Source organism: Ranitomeya imitator, chromosome 5 (genome assembly GCF_032444005.1).
Source record: "Ranitomeya imitator isolate aRanImi1 chromosome 5, aRanImi1.pri, whole genome shotgun sequence".
Lineage (NCBI taxonomy): Eukaryota > Metazoa > Chordata > Amphibia > Anura > Dendrobatidae > Ranitomeya > Ranitomeya imitator.
In genome coordinates, this window is record NC_091286.1 from 371,448,165 (window position 1) to 371,476,159 (window position 27,995).

The window sequence follows — 27,995 nt, forward strand, 5'->3', positions numbered from 1 at the left end:
TCAATATTATCCTACAGCAAATGTCAGGCAAACCTATCCACCAAAACACAAAAATAACCAATTTATGAATCGGATCTCATTTGTCAAAACTGTCTAAAAATTATCCTGGTATTCACAGTAATTAATCACAGTTCTAGCTTAATTTCATCAATTGCCCTGGGAAGAGAAAAACCACATTCTGTTCATGGTTCCTATTGGCAACAAGAACATATTTTCTTAGTTGATAAATGAGGCCCAGTGGGTTTTTCTATGAGCTTAAAACCACATATTAAATGATCAAGAACATATTAAAGTGAAGTTGACAGCTGATACAGGCTGCCCGTTACATGCTGTATCAGGCACAGGCTGTGTGATCTCCGCCACACTGCGGCGTTTCAGAGAAAACACACTATAAAGCCACTGGGGACAAACCCAACGGATGAGTAGTTGGGCAGGTGGATCCTGGGTGGCTTCTCCCCGACTGCTGCCTATGACTGGCAGGTCGCTCCCTACACACGCATGCAGGGAGAGACCTGGGAATCACTAGCAGCAGGCGGAGAGAAGCCATAGCGGAATCTCCTCTTTGTGAAATCTCAGTCCCCATAAAAATATGTGTTTCCCTAAAATCCCGCAGCTTTTATAGTGTAACATACCTGGCTAAGATCTTACAGCCAGTGTCTGATATATGTTGCCTGTGGATCGGGCAGCATGGATCAGCTGTCAGGTTCCCTTTAAACAAAATTTTCATTTACTGGCAAAAAATTAAAATCATTTTTGTTAAACTGAATGTGAAATAGCTGACTTACCTTATTTTGTACTTGTGTTTGGCCCACCAAGATGAGAATGTTAGATGAGATGATGGACAGACAGAAGTTTATCAGAATGATTGACCTCTCAGATTTGATGTATCTGTAGAAATAAGAGTGAAAGTCACCACCTTAGTAGTCCGGTTTTGAAATTGACATATGAGCAGAAATATTGAAAGGAGTTTTCCGGGTTCATATAGATAAAGTGCAGCCTGGGGACGGGGGTTATTTTAATAAAACCCAACTGTGATTTACGTCCAGTGCTGAGTCTCTGCCGCCGCTGCCAGATATTGCTATTGTCTTCAGCAGTGAAGTCCCAACTACAGCACTGCGGCCAATAACTGAGCTCAGCAGCTCTGCGCGACACGCGCCGTCAACTGGCGCTCTCGATGTAAAGTCAGTGCTGCAGACAGCAACAGATGCCAGGAGCAGCAGAGGGGCCTCAGACCATCACCCGGGGAAGTATAGTAATGAATAATTTGGTTTTCAATCCGGAAAACCCCTTTAACCAAGAAAATATCAATCCAACCCTTTCTCTCCAATAATCAAGCAAAAAACACCTAAAGACCAATCTACTTTAGGTTCCTGTCCTATTCCTCCTAGAACTTCACGAAGAAGTGGTTGGAGAAGGGGTGTCTTTATGTAGAATGAGGTTAACCAATACTGATAGAGCCAGATTGTGTACAAACACATCTCCGTCTGGTAACACCCAGTTGTCAATTTTTTAATAAATGTCTAAGAGGAACGGCACAATGCGCAAATATAAGTAAAGATGTGCCGGGTTAGTTAGTTTAGGTGGAATACAAGCATTTAACAAAACAGACATGTCTGATCAGATCCTCGTTAAGTCTATTACTCCATCAGCAAATCAAACACCACGAAAATCATCAGCTCAGACCCGTATGTGCAGCAGACAGTCGGTGGCCTTACATATTCGGCCTCGGCACACCGGTTGCACGTGTTACAGATGTAGCGGTTGGTAACAAAGTCATCAGAACACTTTACGCAGTATCATGGAGCGTCTACACAGATGGCAGAGTGCCACCGCTCAGTCATTCAATCACACACTAAACAAATGTTTGTACTGCTCCGAGAGATCCTTCGATTGTTGCTACATATCCATGTTTAGCACTGGTTTAGGTTCTTCACATGTACCTAAGAGTGGTCAATAATCGAGAGCAAGCCGTCCTAGGAACGCCTGCTTCTTATTTATTGACCTAAATGGGCCACCAATCACCTGACGAATGAGCATAACACTTTACTCAACAGATTGCTTAAAAATTATCGTTCTTGGCAGCAAATCGTCCTTTTAAAACAAGACATGTGCTGCGGATAAGATCATGTTCTATGAGCACACAACAATAATAATGATTGCTTTGTGAACATCAAAGTGCAGTCTGACAGGCATCGGTAATCACTTAAAGGCTCCGGTCAGCCAGTGTAAATGCAGCCTTAAATTAAGACTATAATTCCATATGCAAATTGCCTCTTCAGAGGAGATGAACTCTATAGCGCCACCTGTTGGAAGTAGCAATCCTGCAAGTCACAATCAACCCTTTAACGAGCCTTGCCATATGACTTAGGATAAAAGCCAAATCAGTATCTCAATTTGTAGACACGGTGTTTCGGGCTGTTGGCCCTCATCAGTGCAAAGTTTGAAAACTGATTTGACTATACTTCCATGGATGCCATTTATTAGATCAAGCTCACTGAGTTAGAAGGAAATAGCAGGACACAATGGATGCTAATGACATTGGCTATAGTACGTTATGTAACCATCGTCATCATTTTCATGTCATTAATCAATAAATAACACATGTGAAAATAAGAAACTTTGTAATATATCTTATCAGAAAAATGGCTTCTTTCTGTGCCAGGACTAATCGTTTATATTAAAATTCTGAAATCATGGGTAAAAGTTGTATTTAGCGAAGAATTATACCTTACTGAAATAGGAGGTTACAGTCACTGCTTAGGCCGGGTTCACATTGTGTTAACAGCAGCCCGTTCAACACATACTTTAACGGGTTACTGTTAAGGCAAGTGTCGGTATGGCAGCGCGCTAGTGCAGATAGAGCATCTGCTAGCTCTATCTGCGCTAGCGGTGACGGACTTGGAAACGCTGCAGCCCGCGTCTCGGGGTCCGTCACTCAATGACGGCACATAGCTAGCGCACGCCCATTGTGGGCATGCGTTAGCGATGCGTCCGACATTGGATTCAATGGCGGCGTTCATGGACTGCATTACACCGCATTATGCCTCGGTGTAACGTAGTCCGTCTAACGGATGGGTTTAATGCAATGTGAACCCAGCCTTATAAGGTTCTCTTGTTTCTACAAGACTGGGGAGTCCATCACTCCTTTGTGGGTCATTTGCATTAAAGCTGTTCCATCCTGCATGTCCACATGGATATTCCCTCTCTGAACCCTGCTTATACAGGTACTATACAGATGATCAGGTTTGTAAATACATTAGATAGGGATTATATACATTAGTTTGGACTGCTCTATATGGGTATACCTTGACGATTGGTGGAGCAGCTTAGTATACATTTTTTTGCAAAAAACCGTATCAACTAAATACCCTGTTTTTTTTCCATCTTTTTGACTAGCACTTGCTTATTACTGTGATTTTTTTTTTACAACAGCGTATTTTTTTACCTCACTGTGCTCTTTTGTGTCTTCAAGTTTCTTGGTGGTGTGAACAGGTTTCTACAGACTTGTTCAATGTGCAAGTAGCCCATGTGTTTCTGGTTTTATAAGATTCTATGTAGATGAGAGGGGGAGGAGGATCTGTTCCGCTACCTCCTCGCCTTCTCCTTATCCTCCCTCTTCCATCTACATGGAATATTATGAGCAGCAATTTCCTCAATGGTAAAACCTGTCTTTGCTGAACACAGATTTTACCAAGGAATTGAGAATTTTGGAAATGACTGATGAGTCCTGTCAAAGAAAGCAGCAGATTTCTCGGATAGGATATATTGCAAAGATGCTTATTTTCAAGTGTACTATTGTTTTATAAAATAAGAAATAAAAGAACTGTTACTCTTTAAGATTAGTAGAAGATACGTTGAGAAACATAATAGAGTATTCGAAGATGCATTGACTCTAAATAGACATACTTTTATGAGTGTGTATATTAACTACAGTTATTATCATTTGTTCACATTCTGCATTATTGCTTTGATATCCTAAAGAAATGTTGGCAAACAATCTATAGCACAGAAATGCTAATATGATTTTTAAACATCCATTTCTAACAGAAAACACATATTAATGTGAACATTTCCAAAGCAGTGAAATAATACATGAGGTCCTAACTGTCAGGTCATATGAAACCTCATCCCCAAAATCTGGCACCGCTTTCTTTACAGATAATGGTGAATAAAACATAAGTCAGCTCGGAGCAGGCATTTGATTTTAGCCCAAATAATAGCACTACCTGTTTCACAGGATAATTGGATGTCATTTGGTACTTCATTAGAAAGAAAATCTGCATCCCAATGAAAAAATGTAAATGAACCCAATCCAAATGCCAACGTATAAATTATTCTCATTAATTTCCATGCCAATATATCACAAATTTGTTTTCATTTTTAACCTCTAAACAACAAACCAAAGTTGCATAACTAACGAAAATCCTTAAGAAATGTTCATTTTGTGTTTTTTTTTTTATACAATAAACTATGTATTCATGTATTCAAAAGGTTATTCCATATACTTGACTCTAGCGCTGATGATACATGAAAATTCTAATACATTTGCCATAGCAACATGCATTTATTTATATGCATCATTGTAATATTATGCAGTGTCATATATTACATATTTTGGCTTCTCTAATCTCAGCTAAATGTTCATGGATAAACCAAGCAAAAGAGACTAGATAGACATAGAAGAAGTAAAAACGTCTATACCAGTGGTAACTTAGAGGACCATGGACATAACTTAAACAACAATGGACACAACTTAGAGGACCATGTATATAACTTAGACGACAATGGGCACAACTTACAGGACTATGGATAAAACTTGAACTATGGACACAACTTAGCAGACCATGGAAACAACTTAAATGACCATGGACACAACTTAGATGAACATGGACACAACTTAGCGGACCATGGAAACAACTTAGATGGCCCATGGAAATAACTTAGATGACCATGGACACAAGTTAGAGGACCATGGACAAAACTTAGAGGACCATGGACACAACTTAGATGATCATGCACGCAACTTAGATGACCATGGACGCAACTTCGTGGACAATAGACACAACTTAGAGGGCTGTGGATGCAACTTACAGGACCATTGACACAACTTAGATGAAAATCGACACAACTTAAATGATCATGGACACAACTTAGAGGACTTTGGATACAACTTAGGAGACCTTGGACACAACTTAGCAAACCATAGACACAACTCAGAAGACAAAAATCATAACTTAGAGGACCATGACTCTCTCTCATGTGCTCCATTTGGCCGTATGGACATCAAAGAGAGAGTTCTCCATACCTGGTGACATCCCATTCAGTTAATGGAAGTGACAGCCACAAGAGGCTTTAATTTTAGACAATCTCATCCTTCCATATACCACCAACTGATTTACTCCCGTTTGGCCATTCACTTGAATAATAAGCATGAAATACTACATTCCTCCAACAGCAGCTGCTACAGGATAAAGATAATGTTGGATTTCTAAAGTTGGAGTTTCAGCCATTTAAACAAAGATCTCTCATGATGATGCCACAAGTCTAATTTATTGGGATTCATTAATGCGATTACCATATCCCATTTAATTTATTTCTTTACTTTTATGTTGCAGTAGAAAGCATTACATTGCAGAAGCTTTGCAGTAAACTCTTAGATGTGCGTCACCTTACATGACAATACACATCAATAACATTTAATGTTGTTCAAAATATGTCCTTCTCCTGATGTTAGGCATCCATAGACTGTATAAAAGAGGTATTCCCATCTACAAGATCATATCCCCATATGTATTAAGTGTAATAATAATAATATTAGCAAAGGCCTCCAATTAGAAATGTAGTATAGCTCTTCTGATTCGCTATGTTGCTTACCCCATGTGCAGGGCATTACAGTAGCTTAGCTATCCATGGTTATGTCCACCAGGGGCATCGCTAAGCACTTAGATCTAGGGTCTCAGGCTTGGATCATGAGTGCACTGCCCTAAATCTCCTGTTCACTTTTTTCTTTATATTGAATAAACTTTATTTTCCTTTCCCTGTCTGTATGATGCCCCGTGTTTGTGAAGCCCCCTTGTGTGTATGATGCCCCTTGTGTGTATGATGCCTCCCTGTGTACATGAAGACCCCTTGTGTGTATGATACCCCGTGTTCATGATGCCCCCGTGTTCATGATGACCCCCGTGTGTATTATGCTCCCCTGTGTGTATGATGACCCCCTGTGTGTATGATTCCCTCCTGTTTGTATAATGCCCCCCTGTGTGTATGATGCCCACATGTCTGTATGATGCCCCACTGTATGCATGATGCTCCCATCTGTGTATGATGCCCCCTGTGTATGATGCCCCCCTGTGTGCATGAAGACCCCCTGTGTGTATGATGCCCACATGTCTGTATGATGCCCCACTGTATGCATGATGCTCCCATCTGTGTATGATGCCCCCCTGCGTGTATGATGCCCCCCTGTGTGCATGAAGACCCCCTGTGTGTATGATGCCCACATGTCTGTATGATGCCCCGCTGTGTGCATGATGCTCCCATCTGTGTATGATGCTCCCCTGTGTGTATGATGCCCCCCTGTGTGTATGATGCCCCCCTGTGAGTATGATGCCCCCCCTGTGTGCATGAAGACCCCGTGTGTATGATGCTCCCCTGCGTGTATGATACCCCCGTGTTCATGATGCCCCCTTGTGTTCATAATGACCCCCATGTTTATTATGCTCCCCTGTGTGTATGATGCTCCCTTGTGTGTATGATGACCCCCCGTGTGCATGATGCTCCCATCTGTGTATGATGCCCCCCTGTGTGCATGATGCGCCCCTGTGTGCATGATGCTCCCATGTGTGTATGATGCTCCCATGTGTGTATGATGCCCCCTGTATGTATGATGTCCCCGTGTTTATGATGCCCCCTGTGTTTATGATGCCCCCTGTGTGTATGATGTCCCCCTGTGTATGATGTCCCCGTGCGTATGATTTCCCCGTGTTTATGATGCACCCCTGTGTGTATGATGTCCCCCTGTATGTATGATGTCCCCGTGTGTATGATTTCCCGGTGTTTATGATGCCCCCTGTGTGTATGATATCCCCCTCTGTGTATGATGCACCCGTGTATGATGCCCCCTGTGTGTGTGATGCCCCCTGTGTGCATGATGCTCCCATGTGTATATGATGCCCCCTGTATGTATGATGTCCCCGTGTGTATGATGACCCCTGTGTTTATGATGCCCCCTGTGTGTATGATGTCCCCCTCTGTGTATGATGCACCCCTGTGTATGATGTCCTCCTGTATGTATGATGTCCGTGTGTGTATGATTTCCCTGTGTTTATGATGCCCCCTGTGTGTATGATGTCCCCCTCTGTGTATGATGCACCCCTGTGTGTATGATGCCCCCTCTGTGTATGATGCCCCCTGTGTGTATGATGCCCCGTGTGTATGATGTCCCCTCTGTGTATGATGTCCCCGTGTATGATGCACCCGTGTGTATGATGTCCCCCTGTATGTATGATGTCCCCGTGTGTATGATGTCCCCCTGTGTTTATGATGCCCCATGTGTTTATGATGCCCCCTGTGTATGATATACCCCTCTGTGTATGATGCACCCCTGTGTGTATGATGCCCCCTGTGTGTATGATGCCCCCTGTGTATGATGTCCCCCTCTGTGTATGATGTCCCCCTCTGTGTATGATGCACCCGTGTGTATGATGCCCCCTGTGTGTATGATGCACCCCTGTGTGTATGATGCCCCATGTGTGTATGATGCCCCCTGTGTGTATGATGCCCCCTGTATGATGTCCCCCTCTGTGTATGATGTCCCCCTCTGTGTATGATGCCCCGTTTGTATGATGTCCCCCTGTATGTATGATGCCCCCTGTGTGTATGATGCCCCCTGTGTGTACGATGCCCCCTGTGTGTATGATTATGATGCCCCCGTGTTTATGATGCTTCCCTGTGTGTATGATGTCCCCCTCTGTGTATGATGTCCCCCTCTGTGTATGATGCAACCCTGTGTGTATGGTGCCCCCTGTGTGTATGATGCCCCCTGTGTGTATGATGCCCCCTCTGTGTATGATGCCGCCTGTGTGTATGATGCTCCCTCTGTGTATGATGTCCCCCTCTGTGTGTGATGCCCCCTGTGTATGATGTCCCCTCTGTGTATGATGTCCCCCTCTGTGTATGATGCACCCGTGTGTATGATGTCCCCCTGTATGTATGATGTCCCCGTGTGTATGATGTCCCCCTGTGTTTATGATGCCCCCTGTGTTTATGATGCCCCCTGTGTGTATGATATCCCCCTCTGTGTATGATGTCGCCCTCTGTGTATGATGCACCCCTGTGTGTATGATGCACCCCTGTGTGTATGATGCACCCCTGTGTGTATGATGCCCCATGTGTGTATGATGCCCCGTGTGTATGATGCCCCCTGTATGATGTCCCCCTCTGTGTATGATGTCCCCCTCTGTGCATGATGCCCCCTGTTTGTATGATGTCCCCCTGTATGTATGATGCCCCCTGTGTGTATGATGCCCCCCGTGTGTATGATGCCCCCTGTGTGTACGATGCCCCTGTGGGTATGATTATGATGCCCCTGTGTTTATGATGCTTCCCTGTGTGTATGATGTCCCCCTCTGTGTATGATGTCCCCCTCTGTGTATGATGCAACCCTGTGTGTATGGTGCCCCCTATGTGTATGGTGCCCCCTGTGTGTATGATGCCCCCTGTGTGTATGATGCCCCCTGTGTGTATGATGCTCCCTCTGTGTATGATGTCCCCCTGTGTATGATGCAACCCTGTGTGTACGATGCCCCTGTGGGTATGATTATGATGCCCCTGTGTTTATGATGCTTCCCTGTGTGTATGATGTCCCCCTCTGTGTATGATGTCCCCCTCTGTGTATGATGCAACCCTGTGTGTATGGTGCCCCCTATGTGTATGGTGCCCCCTGTGTGTATGATGCCCCCTGTGTGTATGATGCCCCCTGTGTGTATGATGCTCCCTCTGTGTATGATGTCCCCCTGTGTATGATGCAACCCTGTGTGTATGATGCTCCCTGTGTGTATGATGCCCCCTCTGTGTATGATGCCGCCTGTGTGTATGATGCCCCCTGTGTGTATGATGCCCCCTGTGTATATGATTATGATGCCCCCGTGTTTATGATGCTTCCCTGTGTGTCTGATGACGTTCATCTCTGTCGGTAACATTGTGCATTTGTTCAATATCATATTGCGCTGTGTGTGGCATAGTCAGAACTATAGTCTCATAGCATTTACCAGTCTGTATATACAGTACACTACAAAAATGGGATGTAAATGCATGTCAGTTATGTGGTTCCTCCTTTTGTTTTGTTTGTTCTGATAACACTTAACTCCTGCACGACATCCACCGCATAATTCGGGAGCTGGTGTATGGATCGGGTTCACGTAGTAAATTTGCCCCATATTCGGCATATAATGGTTGTGTGCTAAAGCCAGGACCCGCCTCTAATAAGATAAAATAAAAAATTAAAATAGCAAGCCAGTCAATCAGCATGACGACAGCAGTGATGTCCCATTGATAGAGCAGTCTGAAAGAGAAAGAGCTGCTCTGTGGTGTAAAGCAGCAGATTCGGCAGCAGGAGCTGTCTGTGATCACTCTGAGCAGAACAAGCAGATACTGTACATAGCATCTACCTGCAAATTCTTAGCTCCATCAGAAGAAACATAGAATAGTCTTGGATAACCCCTTTAAGGGAATCTGTCACCAGGTTTTTTCTACCTCTCCTGAGAGCAGAATTATGTAGGAAAAAGAGACAAATTCCAAAAATGCATCATTTAGTTTACTATTATTTTGTAAATGATTTAGATGTAGAATGAAGCAGAGCTCAGAACGCTAACCCCACCCATACCAGGCTCTCTATATCCATTGGCTAATTACAGTGAGCAGCTTTTCAGAGGAGGGCGCGTGATTGGTCTAGCAGGCATGTGAGCTGCATGATCTCTGTCAGATCCCCACTAGCACTGTGAGAAAATCTCTCATAGGTTACCACAGTTCAGCCCGGCTGGGAACGGAGCCTTAGTGACCGGAGGTAACCTCGATGATGTCACCGCCTGTTACTGAGTCTGTGCTCGCAGCAGCTCATACACCAGTGTGCGACCATCCAGGCTGAAAACTGTTTTTTTCCCCAGACATGGATTATGGCGTGGGATAGATCGATGGATAGGTGAGGGATATTGTTATTTTTAATTTTTGGTTTATTACAGGAGAACAAGGGCTTCGGTGTAATAGGCGTTTGGTGAGTATAACTGTTTGTTATTTTTCGATAAAAAAGTAAAAGTGTGTTTGTTTTATTTCTAATAAAAGACTTTATTCTAGTTGTGTGTTTATTTACAATGCAACTATAGGATTAGTAATGGATAAGTGACTTATAAATGCCTCTCCATTACTAAGCCGTGGGCTTGATGTCACCTGACAATACAAAGGTGACATCAACCCCACAAATATTAACCCCACTTGCCACAACTACAAGGCAAGTGGGAAGAGCCGGGCAAAGCTCCAGAACTGACGCATCTAATAGATGTGCCTTTTCTGGGTAGCAGCGGGCTACTATTCTTAGGCTGGGGGGTCCAATATCCATGGAAACTTACCAGCCTGAGAATACCAGCTCCGAGCTGTTTGCTTTAGCAAGGCTGGTTATCAAAAATGGGGGGGGGGGGGGGGGGCACAACCTTTTTTCTATATTACTTAAAAAATTTAAAAAAATACGGCGTGGGGACCCCTCTATTCTTGATTACTAGCCTTGCTGAAGCTGACAGCTGAGGGTTTCAGCCCCCAGTTGTGAGTTTTGCCTGGCTGGTTAGCAAAAATACAGGGGAACCCACAACGTTTTTTTTTTATTATTTATTTACAGTGTAGGAGCCGGCTAGTGAATACACCCATCAGTCGCTCCTGCTCTCGCTGTTATTAGTGGCAGCAGGTGTCGGATGATGGGAACAGTAGTCCCATCTGCTGACATCAGTGACCAGAGGTAAACTTTATACCTCTGTTAATAGATGAGTGCTTACGCTGTCTTTTGACAGTGTGGGAACCGCGACTCCCTGACCGGTGGAGATTATTTCACTGCCCATCGGAAGTGGGGTTTGCCGCTCTGCCATGCACATGACAGCATGACAAACACCCAGTATTTGGGAGTAGTGTATAATAGCCAGGTTTCGTCAAACTCAATCTGACAGGTGCCCCGCCCCTATCAAAGTGTATCAAAATGTGTAACCCCTCCCCTCCCCTTGTCTGACGGCTGGTATCCAGCTGTCCCTCCTTGTTTGATTCCCCCTTTTGATATAGTTTAATATAGTTTAATTTGTTGTAGTTTTGATATTATTCCCGTATTTTGTGGAATAACACATGTTTATAATTATAGCCTAGTCGTGTATTTATTTTACACGTGGTTTATAACACCTTTTTCATTTGTTTTATAATAGATTTTATACGTAGCCCCGAGTTTGATTCTGTAAGCTTTTGTTTTATTCACAGTGTATCCATATAGTGAATAGGGCTGATGTTTCTGTATGCAATCCTACAGCCTGTTATGTGAAAAGTATTCTCAAACACTAACTAAATGGTAAACATTACCTAAATTAGGTTAACTGTGGGTCAGAGGCTTATAGCACCTAGGTCAAGCAATTGTTGTTGTATTTGCGTACCCCATAAATGTTTATTCTCACAAACAGAAAAGTTATTGTGTCCTGAAGATGGCATCTGCAAAGTTATTTGTTATCTACTGAGGCCATTGCAAGTTGTGTTTATTCACATTGTAGCAGGTTTTATCCTTGTGGCTGCCTTATATACACAGAAGAGATATGCACCAATGTCACAACACAAGTTATAATATGACCCAATGTTACAACACAAGTAAGAAGCGTCGTGTTTTATACGAATAAAAGTCATTTAGGACTTATGTTATCATGTTTTTGCACTTTATTAATATGCGGACCACATAGGTCAGTGATTTTTGCACTTTATTAATATGCAGGCCACATAGGTCAGTGATTTTTGCACTTTATTAACATACAACACACAAGAAATAGACATTTAGAACTTATTTATGATTAATATGCGATTATTAGGCATTTAGGACTTATGTTATCATGTTTTTGCACTTTATTAATATGCTGACCACATAGGTCAAGGATTTTTGCACTTTATTAATATGCGGTCCACATAGGTCACTGATTTTTGCACTTTATTAACATACCACACAAGAAATAGACATTTAGAACTTATTTATGATTAATATGCGATTATTAAGCATTTAGGACTTATGTTATCATGTTTTTGCACTTTATTAATATGCGGTTATTAGTCATTTAGGACTTATGTTATCATGTTTTTGCACTTTATTAATATGCTGACCACATAGGTCAGGGATTTTTTGTACTTTATTAATATGCGGACCACAAACACTTCTGCACCCACGGGCACTTCTCAACCAACCATGCATCCGGTACTCATCAGTCACTGTGAAATAATGCAAGTAGCCCCGAGTTTGATTCTGTAAGCTTTTGTTTTATTCACAGTGTATCCATATAGTGAATAGGGCTGATGTTTCTGTATGCAATCCTACAGCCTGTTATGTGAAAAGTATTCTCAAACACTAACTAAATGGTAAACATTACCTAAATTAGGTTAACTGTGGGTCAGAGGCTTATAGCACCTAGGTCAAGCAATTGTTGTTGTATTTGCGTACCCCATAAATGTTTATTCTCACAAACAGAAAAGTTATTGTGTCCTGAAGATGGCATCTGCAAAGTTATTTGTTATCTACTGAGGCCATTGCAAGTTGTGTTTATTCACATTGTAGCAGGTTTTATCCTTGTGGCTGCCTTATATACACAGAAGAGATATGCACCAATGTCACAACACAAGTTATAATATGACCCAATGTTACAACACAAGTAAGAAGCGTCGTGTTTTATACGAATAAAAGTCATTTAGGACTTATGTTATCATGTTTTTGCACTTTATTAATATGCGGACCACATAGGTCAGTGATTTTTGCACTTTATTAATATGCAGGCCACATAGGTCAGTGATTTTTGCACTTTATTAACATACAACACACAAGAAATAGACATTTAGAACTTATTTATGATTAATATGCGATTATTAGGCATTTAGGACTTATGTTATCATGTTTTTGCACTTTATTAATATGCTGACCACATAGGTCAAGGATTTTTGCACTTTATTAATATGCGGTCCACATAGGTCACTGATTTTTGCACTTTATTAACATACCACACAAGAAATAGACATTTAGAACTTATTTATGATTAATATGCGATTATTAGGCATTTAGGACTTATGTTATCATGTTTTTGCACTTTATTAATATGCGGTTATTAGTCATTTAGGACTTATGTTATCATGTTTTTGCACTTTATTAATATGCTGACCACATAGGTCAGGGATTTTTTGTACTTTATTAATATGCGGACCACAAACACTTCTGCACCCACGGGCACTTCTCAACCAACCATGCATCCGGTACTCATCAGTCACTGTGAAATAATGCAAAAATACATCTGTGCGCGGCTGTCGGCATCAACATTGTGCTATTATAAGTTTATGGTTCTGTAAAGAACACGCAACACATACAGAACTCACACACACACACAAATACACACAGCACACAACACGCACACATTTCTCAAAATGCCATACACTTCAGAATATATTTGCAATTCACTACGCATGTAACACATATTTCTTCGCCCCACACGCATTTAACAGTCTTTCATATGTATCGCAGAAAGATTTTAGTTCCAACTGCGGGTCAGCGGCTTAAAGAAAAGTTATTGTGGCCTTGATTCTGGGGTAACACATGTTTATAAATATAACCTAGTCGTGTATTTATTTTACACATGGTTTATAACACATTTCATTTGTTTTTGTTGTTTGATTGTCATGTAAGAAGCGTTGTGTTTTATACGAATATAAAAGTGACACATTCCCATATATTATTACAGCTTTCATTAATTCTACATTATTTTAGCACATATTAATTTTACACTATTAATTTTACAGGAGCCTGTGCTGCCTATAATTTGACTCCTTTTTATACAAAGACATCTAACATATACAGACTTTTAATATTTTTGTGTAAAATCGCGGTCAGACAGGCACAAACACACACACACACAAATACACACAGCACACAACACGCACACATTTCTCAAAATGCCATACACTTCAGAATATATTTGCAATTCACTACGCATGTAACACATATTTCTTCGCCCCACACGCATTTAACAGTCTTTCATATGTATCGCAGAAAGATTTTAGTTCCAACTGCGGGTCAGCGGCTTAAAGAAAAGTTATTGTGGCCTTGATTCTGGGGTAACACATGTTTATAAATATAGCCTAGTCGTGTATTTATTTTACACATGGTTTATAACACATTTCATTTGTTTTTGTTGTTTGATTGTCATGTAAGAAGCGTTGTGTTTTATACGAATATAAAAGTGACACATTACCATATATTATTACAGCTTTCATTAATTCTACATTATTTTAGCACATATTAATTTTACACTATTAATTTTACAGGAGCCTGTGCTGCCTATAATTTGACTCCTTTTTATACAAAGACATCTAACATATACAGACTTTTAATATTTTTGTGTAAAATCGCGGTCAGACAGGCACAAACACACACACACACACACACACACGCACACAACACAGAACCACACACAACAAACACACAGAACCCACACACACACACACACACACAAGAAATAGACATTTAGGACTTATTTATGTTATTATCTTTATGCACTTTGAATGTGCTGTCTATAATTTGACTCTATCCTTGTTTTGTTGAAAATAACTGGACATACATAAGAAACCGGGCAATATATCTTTATAGAAATAACACTTCTGCACTCTTTGTGTATTTCTATCAGTTTTATTCAGGCATTTATAACACAACATGTTTGATATTGGTAATTTGATTCTGGGAACACATTTTAAGTTACTGCTGCACATGTATTACTGTTTTTCTTGTTTTTTTTTTTTTTTGTGTAAAATTTCGTTGTTGGCTTACAAAGACATTTCTTTGAGAAATGTGTAGCATAACCAATTACCCATCACGGCCACTAGATGGCAGAATATCATATTAATTATTCTGGGATAACATTTCTCTTTGGGCATTTCTATCAGTTTTATTTATGCTTTTATAACACAACATGTCTGCTATTGTTAATTTGATTCGGGGATAACACATGTTTATAAAAATAACGCTATAGCAAGCGGTAATGTCAAATTCTGAAAATAGCCATTTTATATTGAATTACTAACATTTTTCTATTTTAGCGCTGACACAGCCACATATATTATTCCAGCTTTCTTTAATTCTGCATTATTTTATCACATGATGAAAATAGTCATTTTATATTGAATTACTGCAGCTCGCGGCGCGTTACCACTGGACTCGTTTCTCAATTAATTTCCCAGCTGACGACGCTATCTATAATTCTGCGTATACCTTAGGCGTGTATTTACATGACAGTGTAATTATTTCTCACAATAAAACAACAGCTCAAATTTTAAGTTAGCTAACAGCATAATGATGACAAATGCATCTTTGCGGAATCTGATAACGACACGCTGAACAAAGGACGGAGCCTGACAAATACACACAACACACAACACGCACATATTATGAAAAATGACAACCATTGTATGTGATTTAAAAGACTTTAGTTAGATTTATCAGGGGTGATTTAGTTTGAAAGCACGCAGCTCCTCGGTAATGTCATGTGTTGGACACGCATTTAACAGTCTTTCATATGTATCGCAGAAAGATTTTAGTTCCATCTGTGCGAGTTTGCTTTGAGCGTACTGCGCAGACATGTCAGTAAACATTTTGACATGGTCAGCATCCCACGAAGGACGACCTGTGTAAGGTGTATGTACAGCAACTTTCTGCTTTCTACCTACACGGCGTCGGGATACGGTTCGTTTCTTTAGAGGTAATACAGGGGCAAAAACGCTAGAAAAGTCTGCAAGAGCAGTATCTGCAGATTGCACAGTCTGGCACACAGGTATATTGAGGGGCTCTGTGGGTGACCACATACCCTCGGAGAGCTGTTCAATTTCTCTGTTTTCAGGCGTAACTTGGGGTATGGCGCCTGTGCTATTGGCGGGACGAGTTATGCGGGGCCTAGCGTTCGGCGCTGCACGTTTCTCTCTTGAAACGTTCGTATATTTCTGATGTGAAATCTTGGGGCTTGGATTCCCGGGTTGTTTTGGTGCAGCGTAGCATTCATCACGATCCACAACACAGATGGGCGAGAGAGATGTTGTTCGCACCGCCGTATTAGCTCTTTGTGGTTGATTCTCTTCAGTGTCGTAATTACGCCGGTGCAAAACTCGTTGTTGAAGAGGCGACGTATCTAAAAGAAAAGATACAAGTGGCGGTTAGCCGCGAAACGGCGCAAAATTGGAAAAGCTAAACGGCGACGCATAGCTATGATCATACGTAATATTTGAAAAGTTAATGGGGACAGGTAGCCATGAAATCATTGTAACAATATTTACATAAACCTGTATAGAGCAGTCCAGATATATACTTACAAGTATGAAGCGGGAATTGTCCCACATCAGCTCCTGGTTTAACGGGATGCGCAATGCTCAAACTCGCAGAGGCGGGAATATTCTCTTTTTCAAGCTGTATTTTCCGGGCAACTAGATTAGCGGGTGTAAGTAAAAATATACCGATTAGCGAACACAGAATTGATTTTCTACACAAAACTGCAGCGATGAGAAGAATATATATATATATATATATATATATATTCAAAAATGAATTTTCTGACAGTTAGCTAGCAGCTGTAAGTAAATATGAGTATTACACAAAAGTGAGAATCGACTGTATTTCAAGTGAACAGATACCTTTTCTATTCTTGAAACATCGGCGTAACGAGTTGCCGCGTCTTTTAGGCGCATCGGGTTTCGCTGAAGTTGCAGGGTTCTTGACATCTATGATCTCCACGTCTGAACCCAGCGTATCGCGTGGTTCGGGAACACACCAGTTTTCAGCCATAGCGTCAGATGTCTCCGTGTCAGTATCTGTATGAGAAATTGCGCGTAGTTCGTGTTTACATACAAAGGATTAAAGCAACTGATATAGTATAATATAGTTTTACGGTATAAACATATTTGCGGTGTAAATTAATATAGCAAGACTTATGCCGCTATATATTAATAATTCAGTATTATATTGATGGCTACCGCTATTATTTGTTTTATTAATTTAATCATATATTTATTATGCCATAATTTGTGTAATACAATAGTTAATAGATGCTATAGTTTTACGCCATAAACAGTATATATTAACATAGATAATATATATATATATATATATATTTAGCTTTCTTACATGTGATACATGAAAGATAAATATCTTTGTACCGTGTTACAATGACATTTTTCCCTATCTAAAAGCAAAAAGGTGCTCCTAATTACCCATGATGAGATGAAGAGCAGGCCCATTATCGGCTATCGGCGCCACGGCTTCAATGCGCGCATAATTCTGCGTTATGAAATTATTGCGCCAATCGGGCGACATACACGGCTCTTAAATAAGAAAGAATGCATGAATATATAATTAATATAATTTACTTATAATATAATGACACAATCAGAATGAGTCAATACTCTGTACATTATACGCGTATAATACCGAGTTAATACATGCATTAATTGCATGTATGACTGTGTTCTGGGTGTTAACAGAAGGCGTGTGATGTGGCGTAACTGGGTGTGTTTCTGGGTGTTAACACCTGAGTTGCTTTCTGACACTCAGGATAAATACAGCTGCCTGTCCCACTACAGTACAACAGACATCCACCAGAAGTCCGACTAGGATAAAAAGCAGAGCTATTCTAAATGTAAGTATATAAGACAGTTGTGTTATTATTCGCAAATGCATAATTATATTTAACTATGCATCTCTAAACCATAATTAAGGATGTTATTTGTTTAATAAGTTAGTGTTATACTGGCAGCTAACTGCATATTTAGTAGCGATGTATAATATAGTTTTTTACTGTATAAGCAATATTTGTGGGACATAATTAATATAGAAAGGCTTATGGATGGGTCATAACAACCATTGTTATCTGACATGTGCGCGCAATTAGTCACGGGTGCCGTATAATGCTGTTTCCTGTAGGTGTGTTCACGGTGGGTGGTAATTTCTCTCTGAACAGTTGCGCTACTCTCTGAAAAGTAGGTGTTTACTGTTTTATTTGCGGTCTAATATTATCAATGCCTGTAAAGCATATTTTTGTAACGTAGTTTTAAACTGTATTTATTGGCGGCGCAGTTATAGATAAAACTTATCCCCTATTTATTTAAGATGGAAGCCCAATACCCTCGCGAGCAATGCAGCCCCCTTCTTGCAAGCACACAATTAGGTATTATACGCGTATAATGTACAGAGTATTGACTCATTCTGATTGTGTCATTATATTATAAGTAAATTATATTAATTATATATTCATGCATTCTTTCTTATTTAAGAGCCGTGTATGTCGCCCGATTGGCGCAATAATTTCATAACGCAGAATTATGCGCGCATTGAAGCCGTGGCGCCGATAGCCGATAATGGGCCTGCTCTTCATCTCATCATGGGTAATTAGGAGCACCTTTTTGCTTTTAGATAGGGAAAAATGTCATTGTAACACGGTACAAAGATATTTATCTTTCATGTATCACATGTAAGAAAGCTAAATATATATATATATATATATATTATCTATGTTAATATATACTGTTTATGGCGTAAAACTATAGCATCTATTAACTATTGTATTACACAAATTATGGCATAATAAATATATGATTAAATTAATAAAACAAATAATAGCGGTAGCCATCAATATAATACTGAATTATTAATATATAGCGGCATAAGTCTTGCTATATTAATTTACACCGCAAATATGTTTATACCGTAAAACTATATTATACTATATCAGTTGCTTTAATCCTTTGTATGTAAACACGAACTACGCGCAATTTCTCATACAGATACTGACACGGAGACATCTGACGCTATGGCTGAAAACTGGTGTGTTCCCGAACCACGCGATACGCTGGGTTCAGACGTGGAGATCATAGATGTCAAGAACCCTGCAACTTCAGCGAAACCCGATGCGCCTAAAAGACGCGGCAACTCGTTACGCCGATGTTTCAAGAATAGAAAAGGTATCTGTTCACTTGAAATACAGTCGATTCTCACTTTTGTGTAATACTCATATTTACTTACAGCTGCTAGCTAACTGTCAGAAAATTCATTTTTGAATATATATATATATATATATATATATTCTTCTCATCGCTGCAGTTTTGTGTAGAAAATCAATTCTGTGTTCGCTAATCGGTATATTTTTACTTACACCCGCTAATCTAGTTGCCCGGAAAATACAGCTTGAAAAAGAGAATATTCCCGCCTCTGCGAGTTTGAGCATTGCGCATCCCGTTAAACCAGGAGCTGATGTGGGACAATTCCCGCTTCATACTTGTAAGTATATATCTGGACTGCTCTATACAGGTTTATGTAAATATTGTTACAATGATTTCATGGCTACCTGTCCCCATTAACTTTTCAAATATTACGTATGATCATAGCTATGCGTCGCCGTTTAGCTTTTCCAATTTTGCGCCGTTTCGCGGCTAACCGCCACTTGTATCTTTTCTTTTAGATACGTCGCCTCTTCAACAACGAGTTTTGCACCGGCGTAATTACGACACTGAAGAGAATCAACCACAAAGAGCTAATACGGCGGTGCGAACAACATCTCTCTCGCCCATCTGTGTTGTGGATCGTGATGAATGCTACGCTGCACCAAAACAACCCGGGAATCCAAGCCCCAAGATTTCACATCAGAAATATACGAACGTTTCAAGAGAGAAACGTGCAGCGCCGAACGCTAGGCCCCGCATAACTCGTCCCGCCAATAGCACAGGCGCCATACCCCAAGTTACGCCTGAAAACAGAGAAATTGAACAGCTCTCCGAGGGTATGTGGTCACCCACAGAGCCCCTCAATATACCTGTGTGCCAGACTGTGCAATCTGCAGATACTGCTCTTGCAGACTTTTCTAGCGTTTTTGCCCCTGTATTACCTCTAAAGAAACGAACCGTATCCCGACGCCGTGTAGGTAGAAAGCAGAAAGTTGCTGTACATACACCTTACACAGGTCGTCCTTCGTGGGATGCTGACCATGTCAAAATGTTTACTGACATGTCTGCGCAGTACGCTCAAAGCAAACTCGCACAGATGGAACTAAAATCTTTCTGCGATACATATGAAAGACTGTTAAATGCGTGTCCAACACATGACATTACCGAGGAGCTGCGTGCTTTCAAACTAAATCACCCCTGATAAATCTAACTAAAGTCTTTTAAATCACATACAATGGTTGTCATTTTTCATAATATGTGCGTGTTGTGTGTTGTGTGTATTTGTCAGGCTCCGTCCTTTGTTCAGCGTGTCGTTATCAGATTCCGCAAAGATGCATTTGTCATCATTATGCTGTTAGCTAACTTAAAATTTGAGCTGTTGTTTTATTGTGAGAAATAATTACACTGTCATGTAAATACACGCCTAAGGTATACGCAGAATTATAGATAGCGTCGTCAGCTGGGAAATTAATTGAGAAACGAGTCCAGTGGTAACGCGCCGCGAGCTGCAGTAATTCAATATAAAATGACTATTTTCATCATGTGATAAAATAATGCAGAATTAAAGAAAGCTGGAATAATATATGTGGCTGTGTCAGCGCTAAAATAGAAAAATGTTAGTAATTCAATATAAAATGGCTATTTTCAGAATTTGACATTACCGCTTGCTATAGCGTTATTTTTATAAACATGTGTTATCCCCGAATCAAATTAACAATAGCAGACATGTTGTGTTATAAAAGCATAAATAAAACTGATAGAAATGCCCAAAGAGAAATGTTATCCCAGAATAATTAATATGATATTCTGCCATCTAGTGGCCGTGATGGGTAATTGGTTATGCTACACATTTCTCAAAGAAATGTCTTTGTAAGCCAACAACGAAATTTTACACAAAAAAAAAAAAAAAACAAGAAAAACAGTAATACATGTGCAGCAGTAACTTAAAATGTGTTCCCAGAATCAAATTACCAATATCAAACATGTTGTGTTATAAATGCCTGAATAAAACTGATAGAAATACACAAAGAGTGCAGAAGTGTTATTTCTATAAAGATATATTGCCCGGTTTCTTATGTATGTCCAGTTATTTTCAACAAAACAAGGATAGAGTCAAATTATAGACAGCACATTCAAAGTGCATAAAGATAATAACATAAATAAGTCCTAAATGTCTATTTCTTGTGTGTGTGTGTGTGTGTGTGGGTTCTGTGTGTTTGTTGTGTGTGGTTCTGTGTTGTGTGCGTGTGTGTGTGTGTGTGTGTGTGTTTGTGCCTGTCTGACCGCGATTTTACACAAAAATATTAAAAGTCTGTATATGTTAGATGTCTTTGTATAAAAAGGAGTCAAATTATAGGCAGCACAGGCTCCTGTAAAATTAATAGTGTAAAATTAATATGTGCTAAAATAATGTAGAATTAATGAAAGCTGTAATAATATATGGTAATGTGTCACTTTTATATTCGTATAAAACACAACGCTTCTTACATGACAATCAAACAACAAAAACAAATGAAATGTGTTATAAACCATGTGTAAAATAAATACACGACTAGGCTATATTTATAAACATGTGTTACCCCAGAATCAAGGCCACAATAACTTTTCTTTAAGCCGCTGACCCGCAGTTGGAACTAAAATCTTTCTGCGATACATATGAAAGACTGTTAAATGCGTGTGGGGCGAAGAAATATGTGTTACATGCGTAGTGAATTGCAAATATATTCTGAAGTGTATGGCATTTTGAGAAATGTGTGCGTGTTGTGTGCTGTGTGTATTTGTGTGTGTGTGTGTTTGTGCCTGTCTGACCGCGATTTTACACAAAAATATTAAAAGTCTGTATATGTTAGATGTCTTTGTATAAAAAGGAGTCAAATTATAGGCAGCACAGGCTCCTGTAAAATTAATAGTGTAAAATTAATATGTGCTAAAATAATGTAGAATTAATGAAAGCTGTAATAATATATGGGAATGTGTCACTTTTATATTCGTATAAAACACAACGCTTCTTACATGACAATCAAACAACAAAAACAAATGAAATGTGTTATAAACCATGTGTAAAATAAATACACGACTAGGTTATATTTATAAACATGTGTTACCCCAGAATCAAGGCCACAATAACTTTTCTTTAAGCCGCTGACCCGCAGTTGGAACTAAAATCTTTCTGCGATACATATGAAAGACTGTTAAATGCGTGTGGGGCGAAGAAATATGTGTTACATGCGTAGTGAATTGCAAATATATTCTGAAGTGTATGGCATTTTGAGAAATGTGTGCGTGTTGTGTGCTGTGTGTATTTGTGTGTGTGTGTGAGTTCTGTATGTGTTGCGTGTTCTTTACAGAACCATAAACTTATAATAGCACAATGTTGATGCCGACAGCCGCGCACAGATGTATTTTTGCATTATTTCACAGTGACTGATGAGTACCGGATGCATGGTTGGTTGAGAAGTGCCCGTGGGTGCAGAAGTGTTTGTGGTCCGCATATTAATAAAGTACAAAAAATCCCTGACCTATGTGGTCAGCATATTAATAAAGTGCAAAAACATGATAACATAAGTCCTAAATGACTAATAACCGCATATTAATAAAGTGCAAAAACATGATAACATAAGTCCTAAATGCCTAATAATCGCATATTAATCATAAATAAGTTCTAAATGTCTATTTCTTGTGTGGTATGTTAATAAAGTGCAAAAATCAGTGACCTATGTGGACCGCATATTAATAAAGTGCAAAAATCCTTGACCTATGTGGTCAGCATATTAATAAAGTGCAAAAACATGATAACATAAGTCCTAAATGCCTAATAATCGCATATTAATCATAAATAAGTTCTAAATGTCTATTTCTTGTGTGTTGTATGTTAATAAAGTGCAAAAATCACTGACCTATGTGGCCTGCATATTAATAAAGTGCAAAAATCACTGACCTATGTGGTCCGCATATTAATAAAGTGCAAAAACATGATAACATAAGTCCTAAATGACTTTTATTCGTATAAAACACGACGCTTCTTACTTGTGTTGTAACATTGGGTCATATTATAACTTGTGTTGTGACATTGGTGCATATCTCTTCTGTGTATATAAGGCAGCCACAAGGATAAAACCTGCTACAATGTGAATAAACACAACTTGCAATGGCCTCAGTAGATAACAAATAACTTTGCAGATGCCATCTTCAGGACACAATAACTTTTCTGTTTGTGAGAATAAACATTTATGGGGTACGCAAATACAACAACAATTGCTTGACCTAGGTGCTATAAGCCTCTGACCCACAGTTAACCTAATTTAGGTAATGTTTACCATTTAGTTAGTGTTTGAGAATACTTTTCACATAACAGGCTGTAGGATTGCATACAGAAACATCAGCCCTATTCACTATATGGATACACTGTGAATAAAACAAAAGCTTACAGAATCAAACTCGGGGCTACTTGCATTATTTCACAGTGACTGATGAGTACCGGATGCATGGTTGGTTGAGAAGTGCCCGTGGGTGCAGAAGTGTTTGTGGTCCGCATATTAATAAAGTACAAAAAATCCCTGACCTATGTGGTCAGCATATTAATAAAGTGCAAAAACATGATAACATAAGTCCTAAATGACTAATAACCGCATATTAATAAAGTGCAAAAACATGATAACATAAGTCCTAAATGCTTAATAATCGCATATTAATCATAAATAAGTTCTAAATGTCTATTTCTTGTGTGGTATGTTAATAAAGTGCAAAAATCAGTGACCTATGTGGACCGCATATTAATAAAGTGCAAAAATCCTTGACCTATGTGGTCAGCATATTAATAAAGTGCAAAAACATGATAACATAAGTCCTAAATGCCTAATAATCGCATATTAATCATAAATAAGTTCTAAATGTCTATTTCTTGTGTGTTGTATGTTAATAAAGTGCAAAAATCACTGACCTATGTGGCCTGCATATTAATAAAGTGCAAAAATCACTGACCTATGTGGTCCGCATATTAATAAAGTGCAAAAACATGATAACATAAGTCCTAAATGACTTTTATTCGTATAAAACACGACGCTTCTTACTTGTGTTGTAACATTGGGTCATATTATAACTTGTGTTGTGACATTGGTGCATATCTCTTCTGTGTATATAAGGCAGCCACAAGGATAAAACCTGCTACAATGTGAATAAACACAACTTGCAATGGCCTCAGTAGATAACAAATAACTTTGCAGATGCCATCTTCAGGACACAATAACTTTTCTGTTTGTGAGAATAAACATTTATGGGGTACGCAAATACAACAACAATTGCTTGACCTAGGTGCTATAAGCCTCTGACCCACAGTTAACCTAATTTAGGTAATGTTTACCATTTAGTTAGTGTTTGAGAATACTTTTCACATAACAGGCTGTAGGATTGCATACAGAAACATCAGCCCTATTCACTATATGGATACACTGTGAATAAAACAAAAGCTTACAGAATCAAACTCGGGGCTACGTATAAAATCTATTATAAAACAAATGAAAAAGGTGTTATAAACCACGTGTAAAATAAATACACGACTAGGCTATAATTATAAACATGTGTTATTCCACAAAATACGGGAATAATATCAAAACTACAACAAATTAAACTATATTAAACTATATCAAAAGGGGGAATCAAACAAGGAGGGACAGCTGGATACCAGCCGTCAGACAAGGGGAGGGGAGGGGTTACACATTTTGATACACTTTGATAGGGGCGGGGCACCTGTCAGATTGAGTTTGACGAAACCTGGCTATTATACACTACTTTTGGGCAGCCGAACCCGTACAGTAACACGGACTTCCCGATGAAGTCCATGTTCGGTGTCTGTGCCTGAACAGTAGGTGTTCGGTATGGACGCCGAACTTTATTATTTGTGTTCGCCCATCTTTACCCCTGACAACCGCTAACAACTAACTGTCACAATACGAGTGGTCATAACCATGGATACCTAAGCTACTGCAATATCCTGCACATGGGGTAAGCGACACAACTTTTCAGAAGAACTATACCATATTATTAATTGTAGGTATTTTGTAATAATATTATTATTACACCTACTACATATTGTGTTAGAATCTTGGAGATGGGTATACCCATTGAAGCATTGTTTCATAAATGCTCACTATTTTTTTCCCATGAGCTCTGTAATTTGAAATAGGTTATTCAGTGTGTCTGTATATATTTGTGTGAGCAGGTTACAAAGAAAGACAAAATAAAAGTATGAGCCTAATTAGTCTAGACTGGCATTTTGTTCACTAGTCTTCATGAAGACAGTGCTTGTGTAAGATGCGCCTAATTCATTAAGAGGCCCAAGTATCTTACAACTGCTGTGTGCCTTCACCAGAAATGTAAGGGGACATTTCTGGCATACTTTAGTCTGAATATTAATATTTATGAATATGTAGAATTATGAATAAGGATGAGTTGGCCGAATCAGCTTTGCCACGCAGTGTTCTGTCCTAGTTTTGCCCATTTTGGTAAAGCAGGGTATGACTAGACTAAAACTCTCAAAAGTTTCAAAATGTTTTTCAATTTTCCTCCCTTATTTGCATGCGTCTTAAAATTATGGATGAATAGGTGGCAATGTCAAAAACTATAGAAATACAATTCTGTAAACGGGGTTGAACCCCTTCTTTAAATGAAGTAGTCCCCCTTGTTAAATAAAAAAGAAAAACGGATACCCATCTCTAGCACCAGCATGTCAATGTTGACGCAAGGGATGAAGGTGGCTGCTCCATAATGGCCATTGGCAATGGCAATAATAACGTAATGTGAACCCTGGCAGAGCCGGTACTGACATAAATGGAACACCAAGTATCTTATTTTTTTTACTTTACAAAGAGGACTACTTCATTTATAAAAGGAGTGGTTCAGGTAGTGTATTTAGTACATAATTGTGTGTCATTTCTGACATTTGAGCCTGCTTATCCATGGATGGTAACATGGGTCTGTAACAGAAAATTTTGCAAGATTTAAATCTGAAAGTAAGAGTTTTACCAAGATTGATAGTTATTCCTTATCATTATTTGACCCCCGGGACCTCATCAATCAAAAGAACAAAGCCTTACAGAGCGAGATCCAGAAATAGTGGAACGCTCTGCTCAACTTTCTCCAGTAGTTCCATAGACAATGAATAGAATAAATGTACATGCATGGAGATTGCTCCATTCAGACAGGGATGTGTAGAAACCCATTATCTGGATCGGTAGGAATCCCTTTGGTCAGACCACCAACAACCAGTCTTGTATAACTTTCAGTCTTAGTAAAACCCCTATAATTGTAAATTCACAGATTGAAAAATTACAAAAATCCACGCAAAAGCGATAGATATTTCTGCAACAATGGTGCCACGTGTGAATTTACCATACGGTACGTGAAATTTGCATGTCAAACATGTGTATGGGGTCTCCGTAAGCCCATCCATCAGATATTGTCCGTACAGATTTTTGGAAAAAAATGTGAATCCGCAGAGAGCTGACTCCATATCCATTGTACATCAACGGCAGAAATCCAAGGTGTAGATTTCAGAAAACAAAACACAGGCCAGATTTTATTCTGACGTAGGAACATAGCCCTAAAGTTGGTCTTGTCTCCAGACACCATGCGCCACGAGTCAACCTGAGAACCTGATGTAATAATGATGCGAATCAAGCTTACGGTTATTAGCATAATTGTGTTTTTCTTTATTTCTATTTGTTGTACACTCATATTTTAATATGATCAATTGTGCACTTTACGTTACATCTCATTGTCGTGCACTGCCAAGCAATACCACTTTTGGATGGCTCAAACTGGAATGGCGGTCCATGACCGCCATGTCGGGCGGACACCACTCTGGCTTATGGACACTTTTGTGGCTGATGTCATTACATTATCCTAGAAGGCCTAATGTTCAAGCCTTTCCTTACATTTATTGTGGGGTTAAAGAGATTAATTCCCGTTTGAGAAGATTTGGAATATGTTACAACAAATTCTTTTATATGGTCACATCCAATAAAACAGATTTAGCAAAACTAACTTCAGGTATTGTTCAACTGGGTTTCGGCATTTAAAATTAGACCATTAGTTATGACACATATTAAAGCAAATAATAAAAAAAACTGATTTGAAAGTTGCATCCGTACATGCCTAAAAACCTGAAAAGTATAAACAAAACAACAAAAAGAAAACATACACTCCATGCTGGCTAGTATTTGTTACATTGTTGCTGATCAGATTGACAGCCGGCCATCCACTGGAATCCACTCCAAATGGAAGTCGGTGCTATTGGATGGCGAACTGGTGATCAGGGCCCAGTGGTGGGCATCTCCGGCATTTCACCGCGTTCTCCTGCATGCACGTTCCACAATAATTTGAATCACTAGTTACTTTTCTCTTGTTGCTAACTTCCCAGCTTTAAAATACTTAAGAAGCAGAAATAGGACAAAGCTTAAACACGAGGACAAGGCCTAAAGACGGGATTGGTTTGTGAGCAAACATTATTGTAAGACCTAGTTATATAAGATCTAACAAGACAAAGATACAACTTTATGGTTACTTTTACTAACTTTCCCAGGTATGGACTCCTCTGTTTCATTCACTAATTGTAGGTAAACATTCTAAAGTTAAAAGAGAGAGAGAGAGAAAGAAAGAAAGAAAGAAAGAAAGAAAGAAAGAAAGAAAGAAAGAAAGAAAGAAAGAAAGAAAGAAAGAAAGAAAGAAAGAAAGAAAGAAAGAAAGAAAGAAAGAAAGAAAGAAAG

The 27,995-nt window shown here is 39.4% G+C and overlaps 3 protein-coding genes across 7 annotated transcripts in view; 1 reads left to right on the plus strand and 2 right to left on the minus strand.

Annotated features, from left to right (window-relative positions):
- Positions 1 to 27,995, minus strand: part of ADGRB3 (adhesion G protein-coupled receptor B3) — a 1,579,303-nt gene that overhangs the window by 202,287 nt on the left and 1,349,021 nt on the right. For all 5 annotated transcript variants that reach the window (XM_069726666.1, XM_069726664.1, XM_069726665.1 and 2 more), the window contains one exon: positions 786 to 888. In XM_069726666.1, coding sequence (XP_069582767.1) covers positions 786 to 888 — 103 coding nt within the window. The remainder of the gene's footprint in view (positions 1 to 785; positions 889 to 27,995) is intronic.
- LOC138637751 (uncharacterized) lies at positions 14,936 to 17,615 on the minus strand. The gene is made up of 4 exons (XM_069726668.1): positions 17,509 to 17,615; positions 16,933 to 17,109; positions 16,615 to 16,725; positions 14,936 to 16,433 (listed from the first exon to the last, which is right to left on the minus strand). Exons 1-4 carry the CDS (start codon positions 17,609 to 17,611, stop codon positions 15,751 to 15,753), a joined length of 1,074 nt encoding a protein of 357 aa, XP_069582769.1. The 5' UTR covers positions 17,612 to 17,615; the 3' UTR covers positions 14,936 to 15,750.
- LOC138680739 (uncharacterized) lies at positions 17,853 to 21,127 on the plus strand. Its single transcript, XM_069768015.1, has 6 exons — positions 17,853 to 17,933; positions 18,404 to 18,461; positions 18,568 to 18,678; positions 19,078 to 19,254; positions 19,460 to 19,570; positions 19,752 to 21,127. The coding sequence occupies exons 2-6, from the start codon at positions 18,404 to 18,406 to the stop codon at positions 20,432 to 20,434; spliced, it is 1,140 nt and encodes a 379-aa protein (XP_069624116.1). The 5' UTR covers positions 17,853 to 17,933; the 3' UTR covers positions 20,435 to 21,127.

Coding starts and splice junctions, on each gene's coding strand:
- LOC138680739 (XM_069768015.1), top strand. CDS start 18,404: ATGGAAGCCCAATACCCTCGCGAGCAATGCAGCCCCCTTCTTGCAAGC. Junction 18,462..18,567: donor TCTTGCAAGCACACAATTAG/GTATTATACGCG, acceptor TTCTTATTTAAG/AGCCGTGTATGTCGCCCGAT. Junction 19,255..19,459: donor ATGTTTCAAGAATAGAAAAG/GTATCTGTTCAC, acceptor CCGCTAATCTAG/TTGCCCGGAAAATACAGCTT.
- LOC138637751 (XM_069726668.1), bottom strand. CDS start 17,611: ATGTCGCCCGATTGGCGCAATAATTTCATAACGCAGAATTATGCGCGC. Junction 17,110..17,508: donor TGCTCTTCATCTCATCATGG/GTAATTAGGAGC, acceptor TTTCTCATACAG/ATACTGACACGGAGACATCT. Junction 16,726..16,932: donor ATGTTTCAAGAATAGAAAAG/GTATCTGTTCAC, acceptor CCGCTAATCTAG/TTGCCCGGAAAATACAGCTT.